Below are 24,303 nucleotides of genomic sequence, written 5' to 3' on the forward strand. Positions count from 1 at the left end.
AATCATGCCATAAAAGGATACATATACGCACCTTTTCTGTAGGCTTGAAACTATTTTAAAATAAAAACAAGAAACTAAACATGCTTTTCTGATTATAATTTAATCTTTTTTGTTTGTGTCAGATTATTGCATTTTGCTACACTTGTAGAGTGATTCATTCAGTAAATATTTATTGGTTGAATAAATACTGTACTTTATCCAAGAATTGAAGAATTCCATGTGTTATAATAGGAATAATAAATACATTTTTAACTTTATCTTTCAGAAAGCTGAAGTTGATGGTAGTTTAAGTGATAGCCACGTGTCTCCTCCAGCCAAACGCACTTTGAAACAACCTGATTCTGTTTGCAAAGACAAATCAAAATCACGAAGTACTGGTCAGCGAGAGGAATGGAACATATCAACTGGACAGGCCAGGTGAGAAGTGGGAACTCATTGATTGTTTTTTCATGAATTATTTGATGTGATTCAGGGCTGATGTTAATGCTAATTTTCTTAAATTGTAAAGCCACTAGTCTCTTGAAATACTTATAAATTGTATTAAACTGGGGCCGGCCCCGTGGCTTAGCGGTTAAGTGCGCGCGCTCGGCTGCTGGCGGCCTGGGTTCGGATCCTGGGTGCGCACCGATGCACCGCTTCTCCGGCCATGCTGAGGCCGGGTCCCACATACAGCAACTAGAAGGCTGTGCAACTATGACATACAACTATCTACTGGGGCTTTCGGGGGGCAAAAAAAAAATAAATAAATAAATTGTATTAAACTTATTTTATAATTTTTGTATGTAATTTTATTTTCTCTAAATGTGGCATAAAATATATTTGTTTTATAAAAATATGTACCATGTAATAGAAACTATTATTACTAAAACAATAAGGGTTTTGATAGGTAGGTCTTGAATATGGATTCATGTTTATAGTCCTGAAAATTTAAGTAAAAACATATGGTTAGAATTGTATTTTTTATTTGAAAATAAGATAAAATCTCCCCTTTCTAAAATTATTAAATATTCTACTTGAATTGATATACTAACATGTAATAAATTCTAAATTAATTTTTAAAGAAATCTTTTCAACTGTCTGCTTGTTTTCAGCTTAATTTTGCTTTGTGTCTAGTTCGATATGGATCATGAAAACTTAATTTTACTCACTTACCAAAGTAAATGGTAATAATTTAATGTAGATAGGATAGGCACACACAGAGAAGAGATTTAAACTTTGATCTCAGACTCTTTAGCTTCTCTTTTCTCCAAATTCTTTGATGTAGAAACGCTGATGATGTGCCAACTGCAGCAAAAGTAAAAGGGAAATCCATTGGTTTCTTTCCTCCTTGAAATATTTAAAAATATTTTGATTTTATATCAAAATGGATAGTTACTCTTTTTTTTTTTTTTTTTTTTTTTTTGAGGAAGCTCAGCCCTGAGCTAACATCCATGCCAATCCTCCTCTTTTTGCTGAGGAAGACTGCCTCTGAGCTAACATCTATTGCCAATCCTCCCTTTTTTCCCCAAAGCCCCAGTAGATAGTTGTATGTCATAGTTGCACATCCTTCCAGTTGCTGTATGTGGGACGAGGCCTCAGCATGGCCGGAGAAGCGGTGCGTCGGTGCCTGCCCGGGGTCCAAACCGGGCCGCCAGTAGCGGAGCGCGCGCACTTAACTGCTAAGCCACGGGGCCGACCCCGTATAGTTACTCTTTAATGAAAAAAATCTTGGGGGTTATAGACTTTGACAGGCAGTGTACATTTACTAGTCCTTAAGAGTCTGTACCTATTTCAATATGTTCCAGAAAGGGTACCCCTTTATTTTATTTTATTTTATTTTTTAATTTTTTTAATAATTTTATTTCTTTATTTTTTTCCCCCCAAAGCCCCAGTAGATAGTTGTATGTCATAGCTGCACATCCTTCCAGTTGCTGCACGTGGGATGCGGCCCCAGCATGGCCGGAGAAGCGGTGCGTCGGTGCACGCCCGGGATCCGAACCCGGGCTGCCAGCAGCGGAGTGCGCGCACTTAACCGCTAAGCCATGGGGCCAGCCCCAAGGGTACCCCTTTATTTTAAAGTTTTTATTTTGCATTGTCTGGGCACTGAGTAGAAAAACACGTGGATCATAGTCTGCTGATATTTTTTTTCCCCTTTCCCGTACTCATTCATCTGTGAGATGAAACAGATCCAGATCACTATAATGACATTACTTAAAATGAGTACAGCCCTTTAATTACACTTCTAGGTTTGATTTACCTGTTGTAATCTGTATCCTGTATTTATTAAATGAGTGAGTTACTCTTCTTTTTCTAGATAAATATTTCTAAAAAATATTCTTTTAGTGTTAAAGTTTGACCTTTAACTGTAAGATAATTTTAACAGTTTAATTCAAGTATAAGCATATAATACATTAGATTTCTCACATCTTATCCACTCAGAAGGCCTTTATGTAAATTGATCTTAATCATGTCTTTCATATAAAAAGGCCTCAAAAATTTTTGGGAGGAGAGAGAGAGTTTTGCTTCTATTTAGGTACCTTAGAGTGTGATACTGTTTTTTTTTTTTTTTTTTTTTGGTGAGGAAGATTAGCCCTGAGCTAATAACATCCATTGCCAATCCTCTTTTGGCTGAGGAAGATTGGCCCTGGGCTAACATCCATGTCCATCTTCCTCTGCTTTATATGTGGGATGCCTGCCACAGCATGGTTTTTTTTTTTTTTTTTTTTTATAATTTTATTTATTTTTTCCCCCAAAGCCCCAGGAGATAGTTGTATGTCATAGCTGCACGTCCTTCTAGTTGCTGTATGTGGGACGCGGCCTCAGCATGGCCGGAGAAGCGGTGCGTCGGTGCGCGCCTGGGATCCGAACCCGGACCACCAGCAGTGGAGCGCGCGCACTTATCCGCTAAGCCACGGGGCCGGCCCCAACACAGCATGGTTTGATAAGCAGTGTGTAGGTCTGTGCCCAGGATCAGAACTGGCGAACCCTGGGCCGCTGAAGCGGAACGCTCGTGCTTAACCACTACGCCACTGGGCCTGCCCTGTGATACTCCTTTTTAAAAAAATACTAAGTACGTTTTAAATTAAAAGCTTAAGAAATAATGAACACTAACAAAATTTACTGTTTCTCTTTTGGCAGAAGAATAATGTTTAGCAGTTCACAGGATTTAAAAAATTTTTTGAGTTAAACTTTCATCTAGGAATGTAAGTGATACACTGTTAGAATTAGAATCCTTAAGTATTTTAGATTACCTGAAAAGAAAATGCTATTTGGCTTATTAGATTCAATAGAATTGAATTTTAAGGAAAACTTAAAAATATTTTAGATTTTAAGATAGTATAAATACAAAAATCAGACTTTGAGTGCTTATGTTTGTTTTTATGTAGTGAACCTGAGAATCCTGATTGATTTTTCTTTATTTTGGTAATCTAAGGTAGTTATGAAGTTTTTTCACAAAAATAATTTGTTACAAATCACACATATAATTCATTTGGAGGAAAATTGAATTTATAGATAATTACTAATTCTTTATTAATTACTAATACTATTAGCTATGAAAAATAATCCTAAAGGACTTTGTAAAGACCGCTAAGTTCTTTAAAGAAATTACTGTTGATTGGTGAAATAACTTTTCTTTTTGGAGATGGGTAATTGGATGAAGACAGAGATAAAAGTGGAACTAGAACTTCTAAGTCTTCATAAATGATTTGAGATAGATTATGAGTTTTCTTTTGGGGAGAAATCTGGACTTAGATATTTGAAGGCCCAAGTTTATCAACATGATTATAATGATAATGTTTTGTAAAATGAGGAATTTTTTTGGTCAAAAATCTTTACTATATTTTCTTCTTAATATGTAGAAACTCACAAGTATATATGCTAAGCTAGATAGATGTTGTAGCTTACAAATACTTTGAGTACAGAATCCCATTTTATTGACTTTTTTCAGTTTTGACATTTATTTAGCCACTAGACATTTATTTAACTTGGAGGCTCTGTGTGAATGTGTGCACGAGCTCGTGCGTGTGTGTCAGAGGAGGCAACCTGGAGAATGTGGCATGCATTTGATGTCTGTAGAATAATAGAAAAGCATACTCTAAGATACAGACAGAATTAAATCTTTGATAAGACTAACTGTACACTTAAATGTAATATGCGTGACAATTTTGTTTTGTGGTCAGATGATGAGGGAATAGTGAGGTTAGGCTGAAGTGTAACTACCTATGTTAGACTACTGAGGCACATGAGAATTCAAAGGTTGTAGTGGTTGTGGGCTTTCCAAACTGAGGCTTTTGCTGAATTGAGGTTTAAAACCCTCATAAATCATTAAATGTCTTTGGTTTATATGGGAAAGGGAGAATAAGTAATAGTTTTTAAGTCTGGTATTGCACTGGTAGTTTACTCCAGGTAATTAAAGGTGTAGAAAATGCTAATGTAATAATCATCTAATATAAAGTGATACTGTTTCCATTTTAAAAATTTAGGCAACAGAGATACAGGGAAATATCCCCCACCCACTCCTCTTTTTAAAAATAAAGGAGACTTCATAATCATAAAGGATTTATTGGAGTATTCATTTAAGCAGTGAACCCACTTGGTTCATTTTGAGTGATTAACTTTTGGGAACATTGATTCAAGAGCATTTTTTTTTTTTTTTTTTTGAGGGAAGTTGGCCCTGAGCTGCCATCTGTTGCCAGTCTTCCTCTTATTCTTTATTCTCCCCAAAGCCCCAGTACATTGTTGTGTATCATAGTTGTAGAGTTGTAGCTCTTTTATATGGGACACCACCTCAGCATGGCTTGACGAGCGGTGAGTAGGTCTGCACCTAGGATCCAAACAGGCGAACCCCAGGCCACCAAAGCAGAACGGGTGAACTTAACTGCTGTGCCACCAGGCTGGCCCCTCAAGAAAGTTTTAAGCCACATGTATTATTGTATAGGCAAGCCAACTGTTAAAATCCCAATATGCTCTTTTTTTTTTTTTTTTTTTTAAAGATTTTATTTATTCATTTTTCCCCCCCAAAGCCCCAGTAGATAGTTGTATGTCATAGGTTCACATCCTTCTAGTTGCTGTACGTGGGACTCGGCCTCGGGTTGGACGGAGAAGTGGTGCCTTGGGGCATGCCCGGGATCCGAACCCGGGCCGCCAGCATCAGAGCGCGCGCACTTAACCGCTAAGCCACGGAGCCGGCCCCAATATGCTCTTTATACACCCAGATATTTCATATTCTGTCTCCTTTTTTTCTTTTTTTTAAAGATTTTATTTATTTATTTTCCCCCCAAAACCCCAGCAGATAGCTGTATGTCATAGCCGTACATCCTTCTAGTTGCTGTATGTGGGACACGGCCTCAGCATGGCCAGAGAAGCGGTGCGTCGGTGTGCGCCCAGATCCGAACCTGGGCCGCCAGCAGCGGAGCGCGCGCACTTAACCACTAAGCTGCAGGGCCGGCCCATCTTTCTCCGGTTTATAAAGAAAAATGATAACGATAAAGTGATAACAGTAATCTGTGATTGTAAGATAGTTGGATTGATTGAAGAACAAGTCTGCTCCCCTCCACCCCCCCTTTAAATCAGATCTTTCATTAGCAACAAAGTAAAAGCCAAGTAAGCATTGTCTTTTTTAGAGGGAGGAAAAGCTTATTGTGCTTTTTTTCTAAAAATGTTGCTGCTGTTTGGAAAAGTTTTAGATTTCTTTTGTAGAATGATTTTAGGGTTAGCATCTTATTCTTTTGAATAATTTAAGTATGTAAAATTTCAAGGATTTGGTTTTGCATACAGCTAAAATTCATTTGGAGCCAGGACTTGTGAATAAACCGATCAGATTATGTTATGTTGGGTCCAAAGCCAAAATATGTCTGTGAAGTAAAAAAATTGATTTTTCTCTGTGGTTTTATGTGGGTTTTGAGAGTGATTCTAGAGAATTTCACGTGTATAATCTTTTAAGTAATGACCTGTTAATACATCAGTTTTGTTACTTTATAGTCAAATTCATATGCCAGGAGAATTGTATACTTTGTATACAAAGGTGCTAAAAAAGAAATACTTTCCAAGAGGTAGTATATTAGAACAAGATAGTTTTGTTGTTTTCTAGGGGAAAGGAGGGCTGAAGTTTTTTGTTTTTGTTTTTTTGACAGTCTGAAGACACAATAGTTTGAGTTTTTGTTTATATCCTTTAGTCATCTTAGCTCTGACCTTTATTAAGCAGAGGCATTTATAATTAAAATTTATAACATTTAACATTTATAATTTAACATGAGGAGTGCTGGAGTAACCAAAAACGTTAGAATATTTTAGTTAAAAAACTTGTGCAGGGGCTGGCCTGGTGGCGTAGCGGTTAAGTGCGTGCTCTGCTGCGGCGGCCTGAGGGTTCGCAAGTTTGGATCCTGGGCGCACACCAACGCACCGCTTGTCAAGCCATGCTGTGGCAGCGTCCCACATAAAGTAGAGGAGGATGGGCACAGATGTTAGCCCAGGGCCACTCTTCCTCAGCAAAAAGAGGAGGATTGGCATCAAATGTTAGCTCAGGGCTAATCTTCCTCACACACACACAAAAAAATTTGTTCAAACCACATAGATAGTAGAAGAGAAGGCAATAGTATTTATTTACTATTTTTTGAATGTCCTTCCTGATTTTTTTGTCTTTGAAAATAATAATTGTTGGGTATTTCAAAAATACCTTAGTAAATTTATGTTGACAGCTCTTTCATTGCGTAACAATTTAGTTTTTGTTTTTGAACTTTCTCATTTTACTAAGGCACACTGACTTTTTTCTTGAGTCTTCACATTTTGATAACTACTTAAGTATCTTCCTAGTAACTTAACATTTCTCTTCCTCCACCCAAAAGGTGGAGGAATTGTACAAAGACTGTTTTGAGAAGTTAGCTAAGTTTTCATTTGTCAGTTTAGAATGTGTAATAAAATGTTTTGAAAAAATTATTAAATGGTATTGGTATTGAAGTACCTTTTTTGTCTTAAATTTCTTAAAGTTCTTAAATTTATTGTTTGAATAAATTTGTTGTTGAGTTTTGTCAACCAAAACCAGTAGTAAATGTCTGTGACCGTTGCTACTTATGACATCTGTTAACTTTATGGTACATGTTAAGCTTAAGCCTTTTCATTGAATTTTAATTTATAGAGTTGAAGACAGAGTAAATTCAGTTTATAATCTGCTATTAAAGCTTTTCTTGAAGTAATGAAGTGACTCTTAGCTAGTATATTTTATTAATTGGTATATTACCAGTCTTAGAGTAAAAAACATGTTGTTTTTACTCTTAAAAATATTGACGATTTAAAGTTTAAAATGATTCCACTAGTATTGCATTTCTTGCTTCTCTAAATGAATGTTGATGTGTTTGCATATTAAATATAATTGTGTTCTAGGTTAACTTCTCAGCCTGGTTCTACATTACCAAACGGACATAGTAGCTTATGTGAGTATTCTGTTTAAAACTGGTTAGTATTGAAATTCTTACAATATTGTTAGAGTAAGTGTTAAAGTGGGGTAAAATAGAGTGAATTATGAGTATGCTCAGCATACAATTGTAAATGACTGGATTTTAGTCATAGTAAATACTATATGTAAATGTTAAATGTTGAGAAATCAGTATAATTGGAATAATTTAAATTATTATGACAGATTGTAAACAGTTATAGAAATTTTAGATTGTTGGACATTAATGCCATTTAGGAGGTTATATTAAACTTTTTGTAGTCTTTTAAAAGTAACTTTTTAATTTTTTTTCCTTTTTATGCTCTGTACTTTGAAATGGAAATATCTTTCTTATTGCAGCCCTTCGAAGCCATCCCCTTCGAGGGGAAAAGAAGGGAGATGGGGACCTTTCTTGTATAAATGGTGACATGGAAGTCAGAAAAAGTTGTCGTTCCAGGAAAAACAGATTTGAAAGCGTGAACCAGAGTTTGTTATTTGATCAACTAGTAAATAGGTATGAATGTTTATGCAATAAGCAGTTTCATTTAATTATTTTATTTTTAAGCCAGCTGTGTTTTAAAATAACTTAAGCACTGACTTAGCAATAAATACTTTTATTTTAAAACTTAATTTGAATTAACAGTGCTTAGGGATGATTGTGTTTCTAGTCAGTTTAGTAGATTTAATACAGTTTATGTAATAGCTAAATTTTTCTCATCTTTTTAAAACTCTTGTGCATAGTTAGATAATATAAAAAGTAATTCTATCTTCACTACTATAGTCTTTTAATATATTTGCTCATTGAACATTTGCGTTTTTGACAATTTTTAAACAACATTAATTTCCATGATTGATATATATAGTAAGTATAGTTTTGCTTAGTCAAGATTATGAATTGAAGCTCTTTTGAGACTGGGTATGTGGGATGTAGCTAGTGAATGAGACTAGCTGACTGCTCAACATCTACATGCAATGAAACATTATTCTTCTCAGGTAATAAATCATCTTACTTAATCCTTGCAACAGCCTAGAGAACGAAGGTCAGTATAATCCCTATTTGACAGGAGGGGAAATTATGTTCTATAGTGGTCATGTCAAATTTGAGTATTAGTTATTTGTTAAGTACTTAGATCAGTATCAGGACACATAGTAAGTGTTATAGAAGTGTTTTTAAAAGATAAAATGTGGTAATGTCAGCATGTATTTTGTTGATGTTAGTGTTTTCTAATTTCTAAAAATATCTGTTCAGTTAACCTTATATTGGTTTTAAACTTTTTATACATGTCTTATTCTATACAGTTCTTAGCACCATCTTCAAAAAAATGTTAGTTTTTTTTTTTCAGTGCCTTGGATCTGGTAGTCAGTTATTTGTAGTGGCATTATGGATTTAAATATTTGGAGCCTTTAAACAAAAGTCTTCTATTTTATCAGTTTTATTCTAATGAGTATATTAAGGTAGAAGATGTTCTGGTTTGATCTTTTTTGGAGGCATTATCTTCTGATGGATGCTAGTTCAGAAAGAGATATTTAATTGGGATGTTATGTATAGTTACATATCAGAGATGATTTAATTATGCATTGATGAAGAGCTCTTTTACATGTATGTCACAGTGTATGGTCCCACAATTGTCTAAACCCTAGTTTTATTATTTGATTGTAGTACTGCTGAAGCTGTACTACAGGAAATGGACAACATTAACATCAGACGGAATCGTCGATCAGGAGAAGTAGAACGACTTCGAATGTGGACAGATACAGAATTTGTGAGTGTATTAACTTTAACAACCTTTGCAAGTATTTTTTATTTTGATCGAGGAATTCAAAGGGAGAGTGAACAGCATTTGGATTTTCTTGAATTAACAGAATTGTTCCTTCTTCTTCGTTTCCAATTTAGTTTGGGATTTTATTGCTTTCTTTCTTCTTTTATCCATACCCTACTTGCCATAACCTTCCCCAAAAGACCCTGTATGCTTTTGCCAGAAGAGTCTTCTTACTTTATTTATTTATTTTTGGGGGGTGACTCTGCTGGGATTCGACAGAAGAGTCTTCTTAAAGTACAGCTCGGATTCTGTCACTTTTCTGATCTGAACCGTTAATGGTTATTTATTGTGTACTGAATTAATTAAAAACACTTTGACCTTCATAATCTGGTTTCAACTTTATCTTCTAACACACCATTACCCAAATATAAACAAATCATTCTTGTTCCCGTAGCTTTTACGCCTGTTAAGACTTCCAGTTAGGGGCTGATGCAATGCTACCTTTGTTTCAAGGTTCATTTCAGATGCTGCCTCCCTTTCCCTCCCTTAGCAAGAGGAGAGTCATCTCTTTGAATTCTAGAGTGCTGTGTACCTTTCTTTATGGCATTTGTTTCACTTTCTTTTATAGTCACCTATGCCTTATCCTATTCCATCTTACTAGGCTGTAATTTGCTGGAGGGAAAAAGTATGTCTATGGCATTATAGTTTTAAATTTTCAAATATTTTATAAATTTTATTTTTCCCCTTCTCCATGATATTTATTGAATTCAGGAAACTGTTTCACAAATCCATGCCTTGCAAATAGGTGCTCAGTAAATTTTATTGAGTGGGCGTGTCCCATTGGGTTAACAGTATTTTTTCTTTTTTTACACATTTTTTTTTGAGGAAGATTGGCCCTGAGCTAACGTCTGTTGCCAGTATTCCTCCTTTTTTCCTTTTTTCTCTCCAAAGCCCCAGTAGATAGTTGTATGTGCTAGTTGTACATCCTCCTAGTTGTTCTACGTGGGACGCCACCCAGCGTGGCTTGATAATCGGTGAGTAGGTCTGTGCCCAGGATCCGGACTGGTGAACCCCAGGCCCCCTAAGCGGAGCTCGCGATCTTAACCTTTGCACCACCAGGCCCACCCCGGGTTAACAGTATTTAAAGCTGGAAATAAATTACATGTTAATATTTGACAGATTTTTCTCTTTAAAAGGAAAACATGGATATGTATTCAAGAGTGAAAAGGCGAAGAAAGTCATTGAGAAGAAATAGTTATGGGATACAAAATCATCACGAAGTCTCTACTGAGGGTGAAGAAGAAGGTTTGTAAAGCATCTTATGAAATAAATAGTAGAAAGTTCAGGTGGGAGGGAAGAAAAATATATACAAATAATGTATGTGTAATATTGCTGCATGGGTCATTTTTGGCTTTAGAGGTCTATATTGTATAATTTGGAATAATTTTTATTTGATTGGCTTTCTGAGTTTTCTGAGTTTTCATTTCCTTCATTTGGAAAAATGCTTTTATTGTACACTATACATTGTTATGTAATGTATCTTATTAGTAGCTATTGTTAGTCCTTAGGTGGCCTAATCTGGTGTGGCATTTTACCGTGGGCTGACTTGCTTGTTAGGTGAGGCCTCTTTTGTGTTTAGGTACCTTCTAACCAAAATCTTCTATTCGTAGTCACCTTCTATCCATAGCCTCTAAATCTCTGATTATTTGGGTCCCAAATTTGGTTATGGACTGAGGAGTAAATAGGGAAGTTTAGAGAAAGAGGGACTGCCAATGCTAGTGGAGAGGGGTGTAGTTGAGATTTCTCTGGGTTCTGAACTGAAGAACTGAAGAACTGAACTGAAGAACCCCCAGTGAATTTGTAGGGCTGGAGCCGATGAAAGCACATTCGCCCCAAGGATTATAAAATGTTGACCAGTACGTCTAGAGAATTTAATTCTGTGGGTGTTAATCTTCTTTATTGAAATGGATTTTCGGGAGATTTGGTGTATTATAAATACAGTGTAGTTGTATTTTCCCAGGAAATCTTACTAGTTTCCACTATTTATGTAGCATAGATGGAGAAGAGTGGGTTTATTTCTCAAATTCTGTAATTAATACATTGTTAGCAAGTTTTGAAGAGCTGATATTTCTAATGAAGGTACTTTATTGAGCAAATATTGTTGTTATATCTAGAACCTCTATATTGCTTCCTTTGGAGAAAATCAGTATAGGTGAGACAGATTTATGATGTGAGTTTTGCTTTTTCATTAACTGAACACCTTTTTAGAGTTCCCAAAGTAGATTTGCCATGTATAAAATTTCTTTCCATAATAGTGTGTTATTATGCAGGCGTTTTTCAAAAAGTAATTTTTTTGAAGGTTTAAGGCAGCTTATATGGGTGCAAGTAATTTATAGTATTATTTAGATAGGTAATATTGTATTTGTTGATTTTCTCTATAACCTAATAATAAAAATTTTTAAAACCTTAGCGTAAGCTTTCAGATGTCACTAGTAAAACGTAAAGTCTTTTGCATTTTTAGTCTCCTATTTCACTTAGCGTTACTGGCAGTTTTAAAATTTTTTCTGTGTCTTAATATGATTGTGTTATATTGACAATTCTTTTGGTTAAAAAGTTAATCATAAAGTATATTGCATTTGAGGACCATAAACCTATAAATTTTCATCAGACTTTTGTTTTAAACTGTAAATAGATGTCACATCATAGCTATAGCCAAACCACTTTTTAAAAATAAAGTTTTAGGATTTATGTACATTATAATTTATTTATTTATTTTTAAATTTTATTTATTTATTTATTTTCCCCCCAAAGCCCCAGTAGATAGTTGTATGTCATAGCTGCACCTCCTTCTAGTTGCTGTATGTGGGACAGGGCCTCAGCATGGCCAGAGAAGCGGTATGTCGGTGCGCGCCCGGGATCCAAACCCAGGCCGCCAGCAGTGGAGCGCGCGCGCACTCAACCGCTAAGCCACGGGGCCGGCCCTATAATTTATTTTTTAAGTCTACAGCTAGGTGAATTATCATAAAGTGATCACTCATGTTACGAAGTAGACTATTGTCAACACTCCAGAAATCTGCTTTATGCTCCCTCCCAATTCCTGCTTGCATTTTCCTACCAAAATGTGACTAATTCATGCTTACCTGTTGTCAAGAGGCCTAACAAACCATTATACTGCTAACAAAAATTGCTCTTACTGTAACATTAGTAATTATCTTGTAAGCATATTTTTTGAACTACCAAGTGGTATTTGAATAACTAACTTTATTCAGTGGTTAATTGGGCATTGAATGAAGTTTGCTGTGGTAAAGTTTTGAATCACTTTCTATTAATGCTTTGTATGACCAGAGAGATTGAAAGGGTCATAAGTAAATCAAGAGATGAAATATGGTCATATTGATTTATTTAGCAGAGAACTGTATTGGTTATTTGTAGGAAAGGGATTTTCTTTTACATCTACCTAGGTTGATTTTTAATTATATTGATTTATGCTGTATCATAAAATGTTGAAACTTTTAAATGTCACCTGTGCAGAAAGAGTGAAAGATAAAATGTAAATATTTATCCAGAGTGGACCAACTCTTGTGGATTAAAACAATACTTCTTTTCTTTTCTTTTATTTGGGGCAAACTAGAATCTCAAGAGGAAGATGGAGATATAGAAGTTGAAGAGGCAGAAGGAGAAGAAAATGATAGACCATATAATTTGAGACAAAGAAAAACAGTGGATCGATACCAAGCACCTCCAATAGGTAGGAGACTCTAAATTACTTTCCTTTTTGTAGTTGAGTAGCTTATTCTGCTCCACCTTTTTAAAAAATTAATGTTGCTGAATTTAAAAGAATGAAATCTCTTGTAGGTTCCATACATTTATCCTATGTATACTTCTGTTAACATACACAACTGAAAGAAGGTTGAAGTACGTAGTTGCAATAATGGATTACATAGAGCATGTACATTTTATTTAAAGAACCTTAAATTTAATAAATACTGCTCATACTTTTGTATTACTTTATAGTTTATTGAGCACTTTCATTTACAGCACTTCTTTAGGGTAAGTATCTCTGTGTTCCAAGTGGTTAAGTAATTTAGCCAAAGTCACAAAAGTGGTACAAGGCTACAGCTTGGGCAATAATCTAGGGTTTTTTTTGAGAAGGAAAAAGCTTATCTTAATGCTGTTAAGTCTAATGACAAGTAGTCAGTTCCACAAGTACTGTTTCCTTGACTTTTTTCCAGCTCTTGGGAAATTTCATCACTATTGAGCCCCTCCAGTTTTTTTTTGAGATACAATTCACATGTCATGAAATTCACCATTTTTGCTGATTTTTAATCTGTACAATTTATTGGTTTTTAGTATATTCACACGAGTGTGCAGTCATCACCACTGTCCAATTCCAGAACATTTTATTACTTCTCTAGCCCTTGACAACCACTAATGTACTTTCCATCTCTCTAGATTTGCCTATATGTTACCTTTTGGATCTAGCTTCTTTCACTTAGTATAATGTTTTCAAGGAAGAACCTAGATCTTTTTACTCAAACTCTTATGCTCTAAAACAATGATTTATTCTCTGGCAGGGGTGTATCAGAGTTATCTCACTAGAAGCTTGGCCAAGTATGCAGACATTCTTCTACTCCAATTAGGAGTCATTGTCACAGATAGCCGTGTTAAAAATGGGGGAAGTCTGTTAGTTCAAAAAACAGATTGTGAACCATTTTTCTAGATATTTTTTTTTGATAAAAGCTTTATGGAGGTATAATTGAGATATGGTCCATTGCCGTTGCACGTATTTAACATGTACCATTTGGCAAGTTTGAAATACCTTAGGTATATGGTTGGTCCTTCGTATCCATGGGTTCTGCATCTTGGGATTCAATCAATTGCGGATTGAAAGGTCTGTGATGGTTGTGTCTGCACTGAACGTGTGCAGACTTTTTTTTCCTTGTCCTTATTCTCTAATCAATATAACAACTACTTCCATAGCATTTACATTGTATTAGGTATTATAAGTAATCTAGTGATGATTTAAAGTATACGGGAGGATGTGTATAGGTTACATACAAATACTAAGCCATTTTATATAAGGGACTTGAGCCTCCATAGATTTTGGTATCCATAGGAGTCCCGGAACCAATCCTCTGCAGATACCAAAGGACAACTGTATGCCTATGAAACTATCACCACAATCAAGATAATGAACATGTTCATCAACCCCCAGAATTTCATCCTGACTGTTTATAATCTTTTTTTTTTTTTTATAATTTTATTTATTTATTTATTTTTCCCCCAAAGCCCCAGTAGATAGTTGTATGTCATAGCTGCACATCCTTCTAGTTGCTGTATGTGGGACGCGGCCTCAGCATGGCCAGAGAAGCGGTGTGTCGGTGCGCGCCTGGGATCCGAACCTGGGCCGCCAGCAGCGGAGTGCGCTCACTTAACCGCTAAGCCATGGGGCCGGCCCGACTGTTTGTTATCTGCTCCTAACCTTCTTGTGCCTCCCCACTTCCAATCCTGAGGCAGCCACGGATCTAACGTTTTCTGTTACCATAGATTAGTTTACATTTTCTTGTTTTTTATGTGTAGTATATGCTCTTTTTTTCTCTGACTTTTTTCACTCAGCATAATTATTGTAAGACTCATCCATGATGTTGAATATAACAATAGTACGTTCCTTTTTATTGCTGAGTAGCATTCCATTGTGTGGATATATCACAATTTGTTTATCAGTTCATTAGTTGGTGGACGTTTGGATTGTTGACATTTCTAGTGTTTGGAGTTGTTATGAACATTCATATGCAAGTCTTTGGATATATGTTTTCATTTTTCTTATAAACATTTACATGTGGAATTGCTGGGTTTTATGATTAGGTGTATGTTTAACTTCCTAAGAAATTGCCAAACTGTTTTCCAAAGTGATTGTACCACTTACATTCTTACTAAGAGTATATGAGGGTTGCATTTGCTCTGTGTTCCTCTGAACACTTGCTCAGTTTTTTAGTTAATTTTAATACATATTTATTGTAGTTTTTTTTTTTTTTTAAAGATTTTATTTATTCAGTTTTTTCCCCCCAAAGCCCCAGTAGATAGTTGTATGTCATAGGTTCACATCCTTCTAGTTGCTGTACGTGGGACTCGGCCTCACGTTGGACGGAGAAGCGGTGCCTCGGGGCGCTCCCGGGATCCGAACCCGGACCGCTAGCATCAGAGCGCGCACACTTAACCGCTAAGCCACGGAGCCGGCCCTGTAGTTTTAATTTACATTTCCTAATGACTAAGGACGTTGAGCATCTTTTTATGTGCTGATTTGCCAGCATTATCTCTGGTGAAGTGTCTGTTCAGATCTCTTGCCCATTTTTTCAACTGAGTTGTTTGTTTTCTTATTATTGGTTTTGAGAGTTCATCATGTTAACTGGATATCAGTCCTTCATCAGATATGTGATGTGAAATATTTTCTCAGTCTGTAGCTTGTTTTTTATTCTCTTAATAGTGTCTTTCAAAGAGCAGAATTTGTAATTTTGATAAATTCCAATTTATCAGTTTTTTTTAATGGATTGTGCTTTTGGTATTGTATCTAAGAAATCTTTGTTTAACTGAAAGTCACAAAGACTTAATTTAACATCTTTGTAGAATGTTTATTTGCAACTTACAGTATTACCACAAAGTTTTAATTTTTGTTGTGCTCCTTCTAGACAGCATTTGGAACTTGAAGACTTATGACTAGCTTCTATTCAGAAAGTTAACAGAAGTAATTTCTGTTCCTTTCATGCATCAGTTTATCAATTTATTATTAGTTATCCTTTTTTTTTTTCTTTAAGTACCAGCTCATCAGAAAAAGAGGGAAAACACACTGTTTGATATTCACAGATCTCCAGCAAGAAGAAGCCATATCAGGTACGTTTTGTTGGTTTTTCAAAGGAGGAAATATTTACAGCTGTCATTTAGATTTTTCTTTAATACATAATGATTACATTATAATTAGAATATAGCTATTGGTGGTGTTAATGATAATGCCAATGAGGGACTAAATAGCATCTTTCTTTCTTTACTGACTCATAATTATTATCCTACATGTGACTATTATCTTCCTAGTTCAGTTTGCCTGGAGTAGTTATTGTTTTAACAGTTATGTTCCCTAAAGCTACACAGCTCTCTAGTCTCTTAGTAGAGTTGAATCTAGGCAACTCACATTGCTTTCATTTGAAGCATTAGTTCAATTAGTCTTTGCTACTTGTTTTTCCCATTTGCCCTTTCTTTTACATGTAGATATAAAGGAAATTTTTTGTTTTTGAAACCTTATCTCATCTGTTATGTTTTCTGAGAAGGTAATACGTTCCCCATGGCTCAAAAATAAAAATTAAAAAAATGAACATAAAAAGCTTTTTTTTATAAAGTTTTTTATCCTCAGTAATCTCTCACTTTCCCATAGTAACGTTGTTATTAGTTTGCATATTCTTAGAGAACATGTTCGAATGTGTATGTATATATGTGCAGTATATACATGTTATATGTGTATATATGTGCAGTATATACACATTATATGTATATATATGCAAATACATATATTGATTGTTACCCTTTCTTTTTACTTAAAATGTACTGTGTACATTGTCCTCCATGTTGTTTTTTTCCCACTGAATTAATTTTAACTGTCTTCATTTTATTATAGTGAAATTTCACATTGAGGCTTATAGTTGCATAATACTACATTTATAGGTAAACTATAATTTTCAAGCTAGCCTTTTATTGAGAGTCAGGTTGTTTTCAGTCTTTTGCTATTACAAAATACGATATAGTGAATACCCTTGCATAATCATCATTTTACATGTGTACATTTGTAGGATAAATTCACAGAAGTGGAATCTCTGAGTTAAAAGGAATATGAGTGTGTAATTTTATTTTCAGTAGTGTTGAATCAGTTTGCAACCCACCCAACAATATATGAAAGTGCCTATTTTCTCATATTTCTGCCAACAAAACATTATTCTCAAATTTTTGGATTTTTGCCAGTCCCAGAGTTGAAAATGAGATCTTGTTTTATTTTAATTTCTATGTCTCTTATGAGAGTATTTTTTCATATGTTTATTTATTTATTTATTTTTTAAAGACTTTCTTTTTTTTTTAATAATTTTATTTATTTTTCCCCCAAAGCCCCAGTAGATAGTTGTATGTCATAGTTGCACATCCTTCTAGTTGCTGTATGTGGGACACCGCCTCAGCGTGGCCAGAGAAGCGGTGCGTGGGTGCGCGCCAGGGATCCGAACCCAGGCTGCCAGCAGCGGAGTGCGTGCACTTAACCGCTAAGCCACGGGGCCGGCCCTCATATGTTTAAAAGCCATTTGTTTTTCCTTTTTTCTGAAACGTTTGTTCATAAACTTTTTCTATTTTTCTGATAGGCCGTCTCTCTTTTATCTATTTTTATTTATTCATTCATTCATTCATTCATTTATTTATTTATGAGGAAGATTTACTCTGCACTAACATTCATTGCTAATCTTCCTCTTTTTTTGCTTGAGGAAGATTAGCCCTGAGCTACCATCTGTGCCAGTCTTCCTCTATTTTGTAAGTGGGTCGCCGCCACAACATGGCTCGATGAGTGGTGTAGCTCTGCGCTTGGGATCTGAACCCGAGACCCCAGGCTGCCAAAGCAGAGTGCGCTGAACTTAACCATTATGCCACGGGCCCAGCCCTCTCTTTTATCTATTTTTAGTAGTTCTTTATATAAGAGAGATTAGTCCTTTGTTATAAAGTGTCAGTCTTTTGCCTCAGTTCATAGTTGGTCTTCCGACTTTGCTTTTGGTCTTCTTTACCAGAAGATTTTTATTTTTATATAGTCAAATTTATCAGTCTATTCTTTTAAAGCTTTTAGATTTGAATCATAGTTAGAAAAGCCTTCCCAAATCCAAAATTTTGAAGGAGTTCACCTTTGTTTATTTCTGTGGTTTCATTTTTTACTGCTAAATTTTGGTCCATTGTAATTTTATCCTGGTGTAAGATTTGTAGTATGGATCCAGCTCTTTTTCCCAGATAGAAAATGAGTTGTCTCAACCTCATTTATTGAATGAGTCTATGATTTCTCCATTGATTCCAGTTGCTACCTTTATCATATATCAAATTATATATTTGGTTTGCTTCTGGATGTTTGTTCCATTCATCTGTTGAGTACTTTTTAAGTCATTGAGGCTTTTTAATATACTGTAATATTTGTGGTCCCCTTCAAGTTTTCTTTGAATATGATTTTCCATTGTTTAAGGTCTTTTTATTTTTAATATTTTTCAGTTGTGTTTTAAAGTTCTTTTTGTGGTTCTTGCACATTTATCATTTATTTTTTTCTTGAGTAACTTACCTTTGCTGTTGCTTTTGTAAAAGATGCCCCTGTCCTTTTTTTTTCTCCTCCTATGTCCATGGCTACTTGTTTTTTTATAATTTTATTTATTTATTTTTTTCCCCCAAAGCTCCGTAGATAGTTGTATGTCATAGCTGCACATCCTTCTAGTTGCTGTGTGTGGGACAGGGCCTCAGCATGGCCGGACAAGCGGTGCGTCGGCGTGTGCCCGGGATCCGAACCCGGGCCGCCAGCAGCGGAGCGCACGCACTTAACCGCTAAGCCAATGGGCCAGCCCTCCGTGGCTACTTGTAATTGATAACTTTATGATGAATTGTGCCTTTTTGCCTTTGAAAATATTCTTCTTTGTCTCATTTATTTCTTTTTTACTTGAGTTCCACCTAGTCTGATGTTAAATTGTAACCCGTGTTTTCATTTGGTTTACATTTACTTGTATACTTTTGCTCATTCTTTTATTTCCTATGTTGCTAAATCACATCGCTTTATTTTATTTTATTTTTTTGTGAGGAAGATCAGCCCTGAGCTAACATCCATGCTAATCCTCTTCTTTTTGCTGAGGAAGACCGGCTCTGAGCTAACATCTATTGTCAATCCTCCTCCTTTTTTTTTCCCGAAAGCCCCAGGAGATAGTTGTATGTCATAGTTGTACATCCTTCTAGTTGCTGTATGTGGGACGCAGCCTCAGCATGGCGGGAGAAGCGGTGGCTCGGTGCGTGCCCGAGATCTGAACCCGGGCCGCCAGTAGCAGAGCACGCGCACTTAACCGCTAAGCCACAGGGCCGGCCCCAATCACGTCGCTTTAAGTATGTCTCTTGTATTTAGCATAGAGCCATGTTCTGATTTGAGATTCCGTCCAAATATCTTATTTATATAATTGTGTTTATTTGTATTTGTTGATGTGATCAGTATGTTTGTTTTTAGTTCTATTATTTTATCTTCCCCTTTCCCCTGTTTTTATAGTCTTAAGAAGTATTTCACTCTGTGGTCTTCCCCCTTTCCCCAACATTTTATTATGAAAGTTCTCAAGAATCTAGAAGAGTTGGAAGAATTTTACAGTGAATTCTGGCATACCCACCACATAGATTCCACACTTTCATTTCACTATACTTTATCAAATATCTATCTCTAGCCATATGTCAATCCATCTTATTTTTTAGGTGCATTTCTAAGTAAATTGCAGACATTAGTACACTGTTCTCTTAAATTCTTCAGCATGTATATCGTTAACTAGTTAAAGTAAATTTGTTTAGGTTTTTACCTTTTGAGGTAAAATTTACATGCAAAGAAATGTACAAATCTTAAGTGTACATGTGCTGTGTTTTAAACATGAAGTTTTTATTTTAGATTAGTTTTAAATTCACAGAAAGATTGTGAAGCTAGTACAGAGAGTTTCCATATAGCCCATACCCAGTCTCCCCATCTTTAACATCTAACATTAATATGATGCATTCATTATACTTAATGAACTAACATTGATACATTATTATGTACTAAAGTCCATACTTTATTCAGATTTCCTTAGTTTTTACCTAATGTCCTTTTTCTGTTCCAGGATTCTATCCAGAATATCACATTACCAGTAGGCATGTCTCATTAGGCTCCTCTTGTGCTTTTTAAATCAACTTCATTGAAGCATAATTTATATAAAGTAAAATGTATCCATTTCAAGTGTTCAGTTAGGTAGGTTTTGACAGATGTATGCTGTTGTGATATTACTGCCACAGTCAAGGTATAGAACATTTCCATTACCCTCAAAAGTTTCCTTGTGCCCCTTTTCATTCTGTCCCTCGAAGCCCCTGGCCCTGGGCAACAACTGTTCTTCTTTTTGTTTAGATTAGTTTGCATTTTCTAGAATTTTATTTGAAGAGAATCATGCAGTATGTACTCTTCTATATCTGCTTCCTTCACTCAGTATAATGGTTTTTGAGATTCTTCCACGTTATGTGTATCAGTAGATTGTTCCTTTTTATTGGTGAAGAGTATTCTCTCATATGGATATACCAAATTTGTCACCTCTTGATGGAAATTTGGGTTGTTTCCTATTTTCTACCGTTGTGAATAAAGCAGCTTTGAGCATTCGTGTATAAATCTTTTTATCTTTGTATAGGTGTGTATTTTGATTCTCTTGGGTAAATGCCTATGAGTGGAATGTGTAGGTCTTTTGATAGGTGATATTTAACTTTTTTTTTGAAGAAGAAGATTGGCCCTACGCTAACATCTGTTGCCAACCCCCCCCCCTTTTTTCTTTTTTCTCCTCAAGGCCCCAGTACATAGTTGTGTATCGTAGTTGTAGAGTTGTAGCTCTTCTATGTGGGACGCCACCTCAGCGTGGCTTGATGAGCAGTGAGTAGGCCTGCACCAAGGATTTGAACCGGTGAACCCTGGGCCACCAAAGCAGAATGTGCAAACTTAACCACTATGCCACCAGGCCAGACCCGGTGATAAATTTAACTTTTTTTTTTTTTTTTTTGTGAGGAAGATCAGCCCTGAGCTAACATCCATGCTAATCCTCCTCTTTTTGCTGAGGAAGACCGGCTCTGAGCTAACATCTATTGCCAATCCTCCTCCTTTTTTTTTCCCCCTCAAAGCCCCAGTAGATAGTTGTATGTCATAGTTGCACATCCTTCTAGTTGCTGTATGTGGGACGTGGCCTCAGTGTGGCTGGAGAAGCGGTGCGTCGGTGCGCACCTGGGATCTGAAGCCGGACCGCCGGTAGCGGAGTGTGCGCACTTAACCGCTAAGCCATGAGGCTGGCCCTGATAAATTTAACTTTTTAAGAAACTGCAAAACAGTGTTCAAAATTGTTGTAACCAGTTTGCATTTTCACTAGCAGGGTATTTGAGTTCTGTTTGCTTCACATCCTTATCAATACTTGGTGTGGTCAGTCTTTTTAATTTTAGTCATTCTGATGAATATATAGTAGTGTCTCATTGCAGTTTTAATTTGCTTGTTTCTGATGCCTTTAATCATGTTAAGCATTGTTTTATTTGCTTGTTGGCCATCCCATATCTCCTTTGTGCAGTTTCTGTTTAAATTTTTTTGCTCATCTTTTTTTTTTTTTTTTTTTTTGGTGAGGAAGATTAGCCCTGAGCTAACATCGGTTGCCAATCCTCTTCTTTTTTCTGAGGAACATTGGCCCTTGGCTAACATCTGTGCCCATCTTCCTCTACTATGTATGTGAGACACCTGCCGCAGCATGGTTTGATAAGTGGTGTGTAAGTCCATGCCTGGGATCCAAACCCGTGAACCCCGGACCGCTGTTAAGCACAAACTTAACCACTACACCGCATCTTTTTTTTTTTTTTTTTTTTTATGAGGAATATCAGCCCTGAGCTAACATCCATGCTAATCCTCCTCTTTTTGCTGAGGAAGACCAGCCCTGAGCTAACATCTATTGCCAATCCCCCCCCCCCGCCCCAAAGCGTCAGTAGATAGTTGTATGTCATAGTTGCACATCCTTCTAGTTGCTGTATGTGGGACGCCGCCTGAGCATGGCCGGACCGGCGGTGCGTCGGTGCGCGCCTGGGATCCGAACCTGGGCCGCTAGTAGCGGAGCGCACGCACTTAACCGCTAAGCCATGGGGCTGGCCCCCATAGTCTACTCTTTGTAAACCCCCATAGTCTACTCTTTATAAACAAGCCACTAAGTGTAGCACACCTCCAAGGGAGGGTAGTGGTTTGGGAATTAAACTCCATCTCCTGGAGTGGGGAGTATCTACATATATTACTTGAAATTCTTTTGTAAGGAAATTGCCTCCCCCCCATTAGAAAATTTTGTTTAGTCATTTATATCAGTATTTTATACTTTGGGTTGCAATATGGTGTTATTTTGTTGCTCCAATTGTTCTTGCTTTGGTCATTGTAAACTTTTTCACGTTGTCTCTTGTGTCCCTTTTACATGCCTCCATCCTTTTGTTTTTTGAGTGCTTCTTTACTTTCTGTCCTTACAGCATGCTTCAGGCTCATTTTGTATATTTCATGCCCCAGCTCTAGGATAAGCTATCCCTCTAAGGGCCTTTGGTTGCTTTTATTGGAGATTGATATTTTGAAACTGGTATCTAGACACTGCATATGTTTATTGCTACTGGGGCATCTTTACTTCTAGGCCCTCTCAGCAGATAGCTAGGTAATATATGTATGTATACACTAACCCATGTGTACATTTATAATTGTTTCTATACTCATCTGTATCTATATTAAGCTAAACATGAGTTCATACTGATGTCTGCTACTCTAATCTAGTATCACAGGGTTCATGCTAACTGTCCTGTCTTGTTTATCTCTAACTTTCAGATATTGAAAACCTGACTGCCAGTATCTACTTACTATCCATTTACTTACTGGTTGTTTCAAATTTTTATGAAGGTCAGAATATCCATTTTTTCTTTTATAGTTTGTGCTTTTTGAATCTTTTGTCCACCACAAGGTCACAAAGATTTTTATCCCATGTATTTTACTAGAAGTTTTATAGTTTTAGCTTTTTGTGTACTATGTGAGGTAAAAGTTGTGGTTATTTTTTTGTGCATGAATATCAAGTTTAAAGCATCATATTTTGAAAAGACTCTTTCCTTATTGAGTTGACTTGGTACTTCTTTCAAAAATCTATTTCATATATATGTGTAGGTCTAGTTATGGATCCTGTTCTACTGATCGAGTATTACCACACTCTCTTGATTACTGTACGTCTTGAAGTCAGGTGCTGCAAGTCTTCCAGATTTAGTCTTCTTTTTTAAGATTACTTTGGGTGTTCTAGGTCCTTTGCATTTTCATTAAATTTTATAATCACCTTATTAGTTTCTACAATAAAAGCCTGCTGGGGTTTTGTTTGGGATTGTGTTGAAGCTATAAGTCAGTGTGGGGAGAATTGATATGATAGTAGTATTTAGTCTGCCAATCTATGAACATGGATATCATTTCATGTATTTAAGTCTTTTGAAATTTCTCTCAGCAGTGATTTGTAGTTTACAGTGTAGAGGTTTTTCATGTCTTTAAAAAATTTTATTCCTAGGTATTTTATGTTTTCTGCTTCTATGGAATTGTTTTTAAAAACTTTTTTTCCAATTGTTTTGTATATTAACATTGTTTCCTGTGACCTTGCCAAATTCTGTTATTCTATTAGTTGTTTTGTAGATTCCTGAGTATTTTCTACATAAAAAATATCATCTGCAAATAGTGACAGTTTTGATCTGTATGAGTTTTATTTATTTTTTTCTTTCTGTATTGTAATGGCCAGGATCCCTGGTACAGTGGTGAACAGAAGTTGTGAGAGTGAATATCTTTGTGTTGTACCTGATGTTTGGGGGAAAAGGTTCATGATTTCTCCAGTAAGTGGAGTATTAGCTCAAGATTTTTTTTTTTTAAAGATTTTATTTATTTATTTTTCCCCCAAAGCCCCAGCAGATAGTTGTCTGTCATAGCTGCACATCCTTCTAGTTGCCGTATGTGGGACGCGGCCTCAGCATGGCCAGAGGAGCGGTGCATTGGTGCGCACCCGGGATCCAAACCCGGGCCGCCGGCAGCACAGCGCGCGCACTTAACCGCCAAGCCACGGGGCGGCCCTCAAGATTTTTTTTTTTAAAGATGCCATTTACTAATTGAATAAGTTTCCCTCTATAGTTTATTGAGAGTTTTTATCATAAAAGGATGTTGAATTTTGGTAAATGATTTTTGTTCCTCAATTAAATTGGTCATAATACTTCTCTTTTATTGTTAATGTGGTGAATTGCACTGATTGCATTCCCTGGATAAACTCTTTTTTGTGTGTGTGTGAGGAAGATAGCCCTGAGCTAACATCC

At 36.1% G+C, this 24,303-nt stretch overlaps 1 protein-coding gene across 4 annotated transcripts in view; it reads left to right on the top strand.

Annotated features, from left to right (window-relative positions):
* Positions 1-24,303, top strand: part of ATAD2B (ATPase family AAA domain containing 2B) — a 150,412-nt gene that overhangs the window by 19,385 nt on the left and 106,724 nt on the right. For 3 of the 4 annotated variants that reach the window (XM_004418290.2, XM_014782123.2, XM_004418291.2), the window contains exons 2-8: positions 266-417; positions 7,360-7,409; positions 7,769-7,922; positions 9,069-9,171; positions 10,365-10,473; positions 12,800-12,916; positions 15,981-16,056. In XM_004418290.2, coding sequence (XP_004418347.1) covers positions 266-417; positions 7,360-7,409; positions 7,769-7,922; positions 9,069-9,171; positions 10,365-10,473; positions 12,800-12,916; positions 15,981-16,056 — 761 coding nt within the window. Of the gene's footprint in view, positions 1-265; positions 418-7,359; positions 7,410-7,768; positions 7,923-8,267; positions 8,449-9,068; positions 9,172-10,364; positions 10,474-12,799; positions 12,917-15,980; positions 16,057-24,303 lie in introns of those variants that run through there. The other variant, XM_087437104.1, reaches the window with a different exon arrangement.

This window comes from Ceratotherium simum, chromosome 11, assembly GCF_057802395.1.
Source record: "Ceratotherium simum simum isolate JZ-2026a chromosome 11, ASM5780239v1, whole genome shotgun sequence".
Lineage (NCBI taxonomy): Eukaryota > Metazoa > Chordata > Mammalia > Perissodactyla > Rhinocerotidae > Ceratotherium > Ceratotherium simum.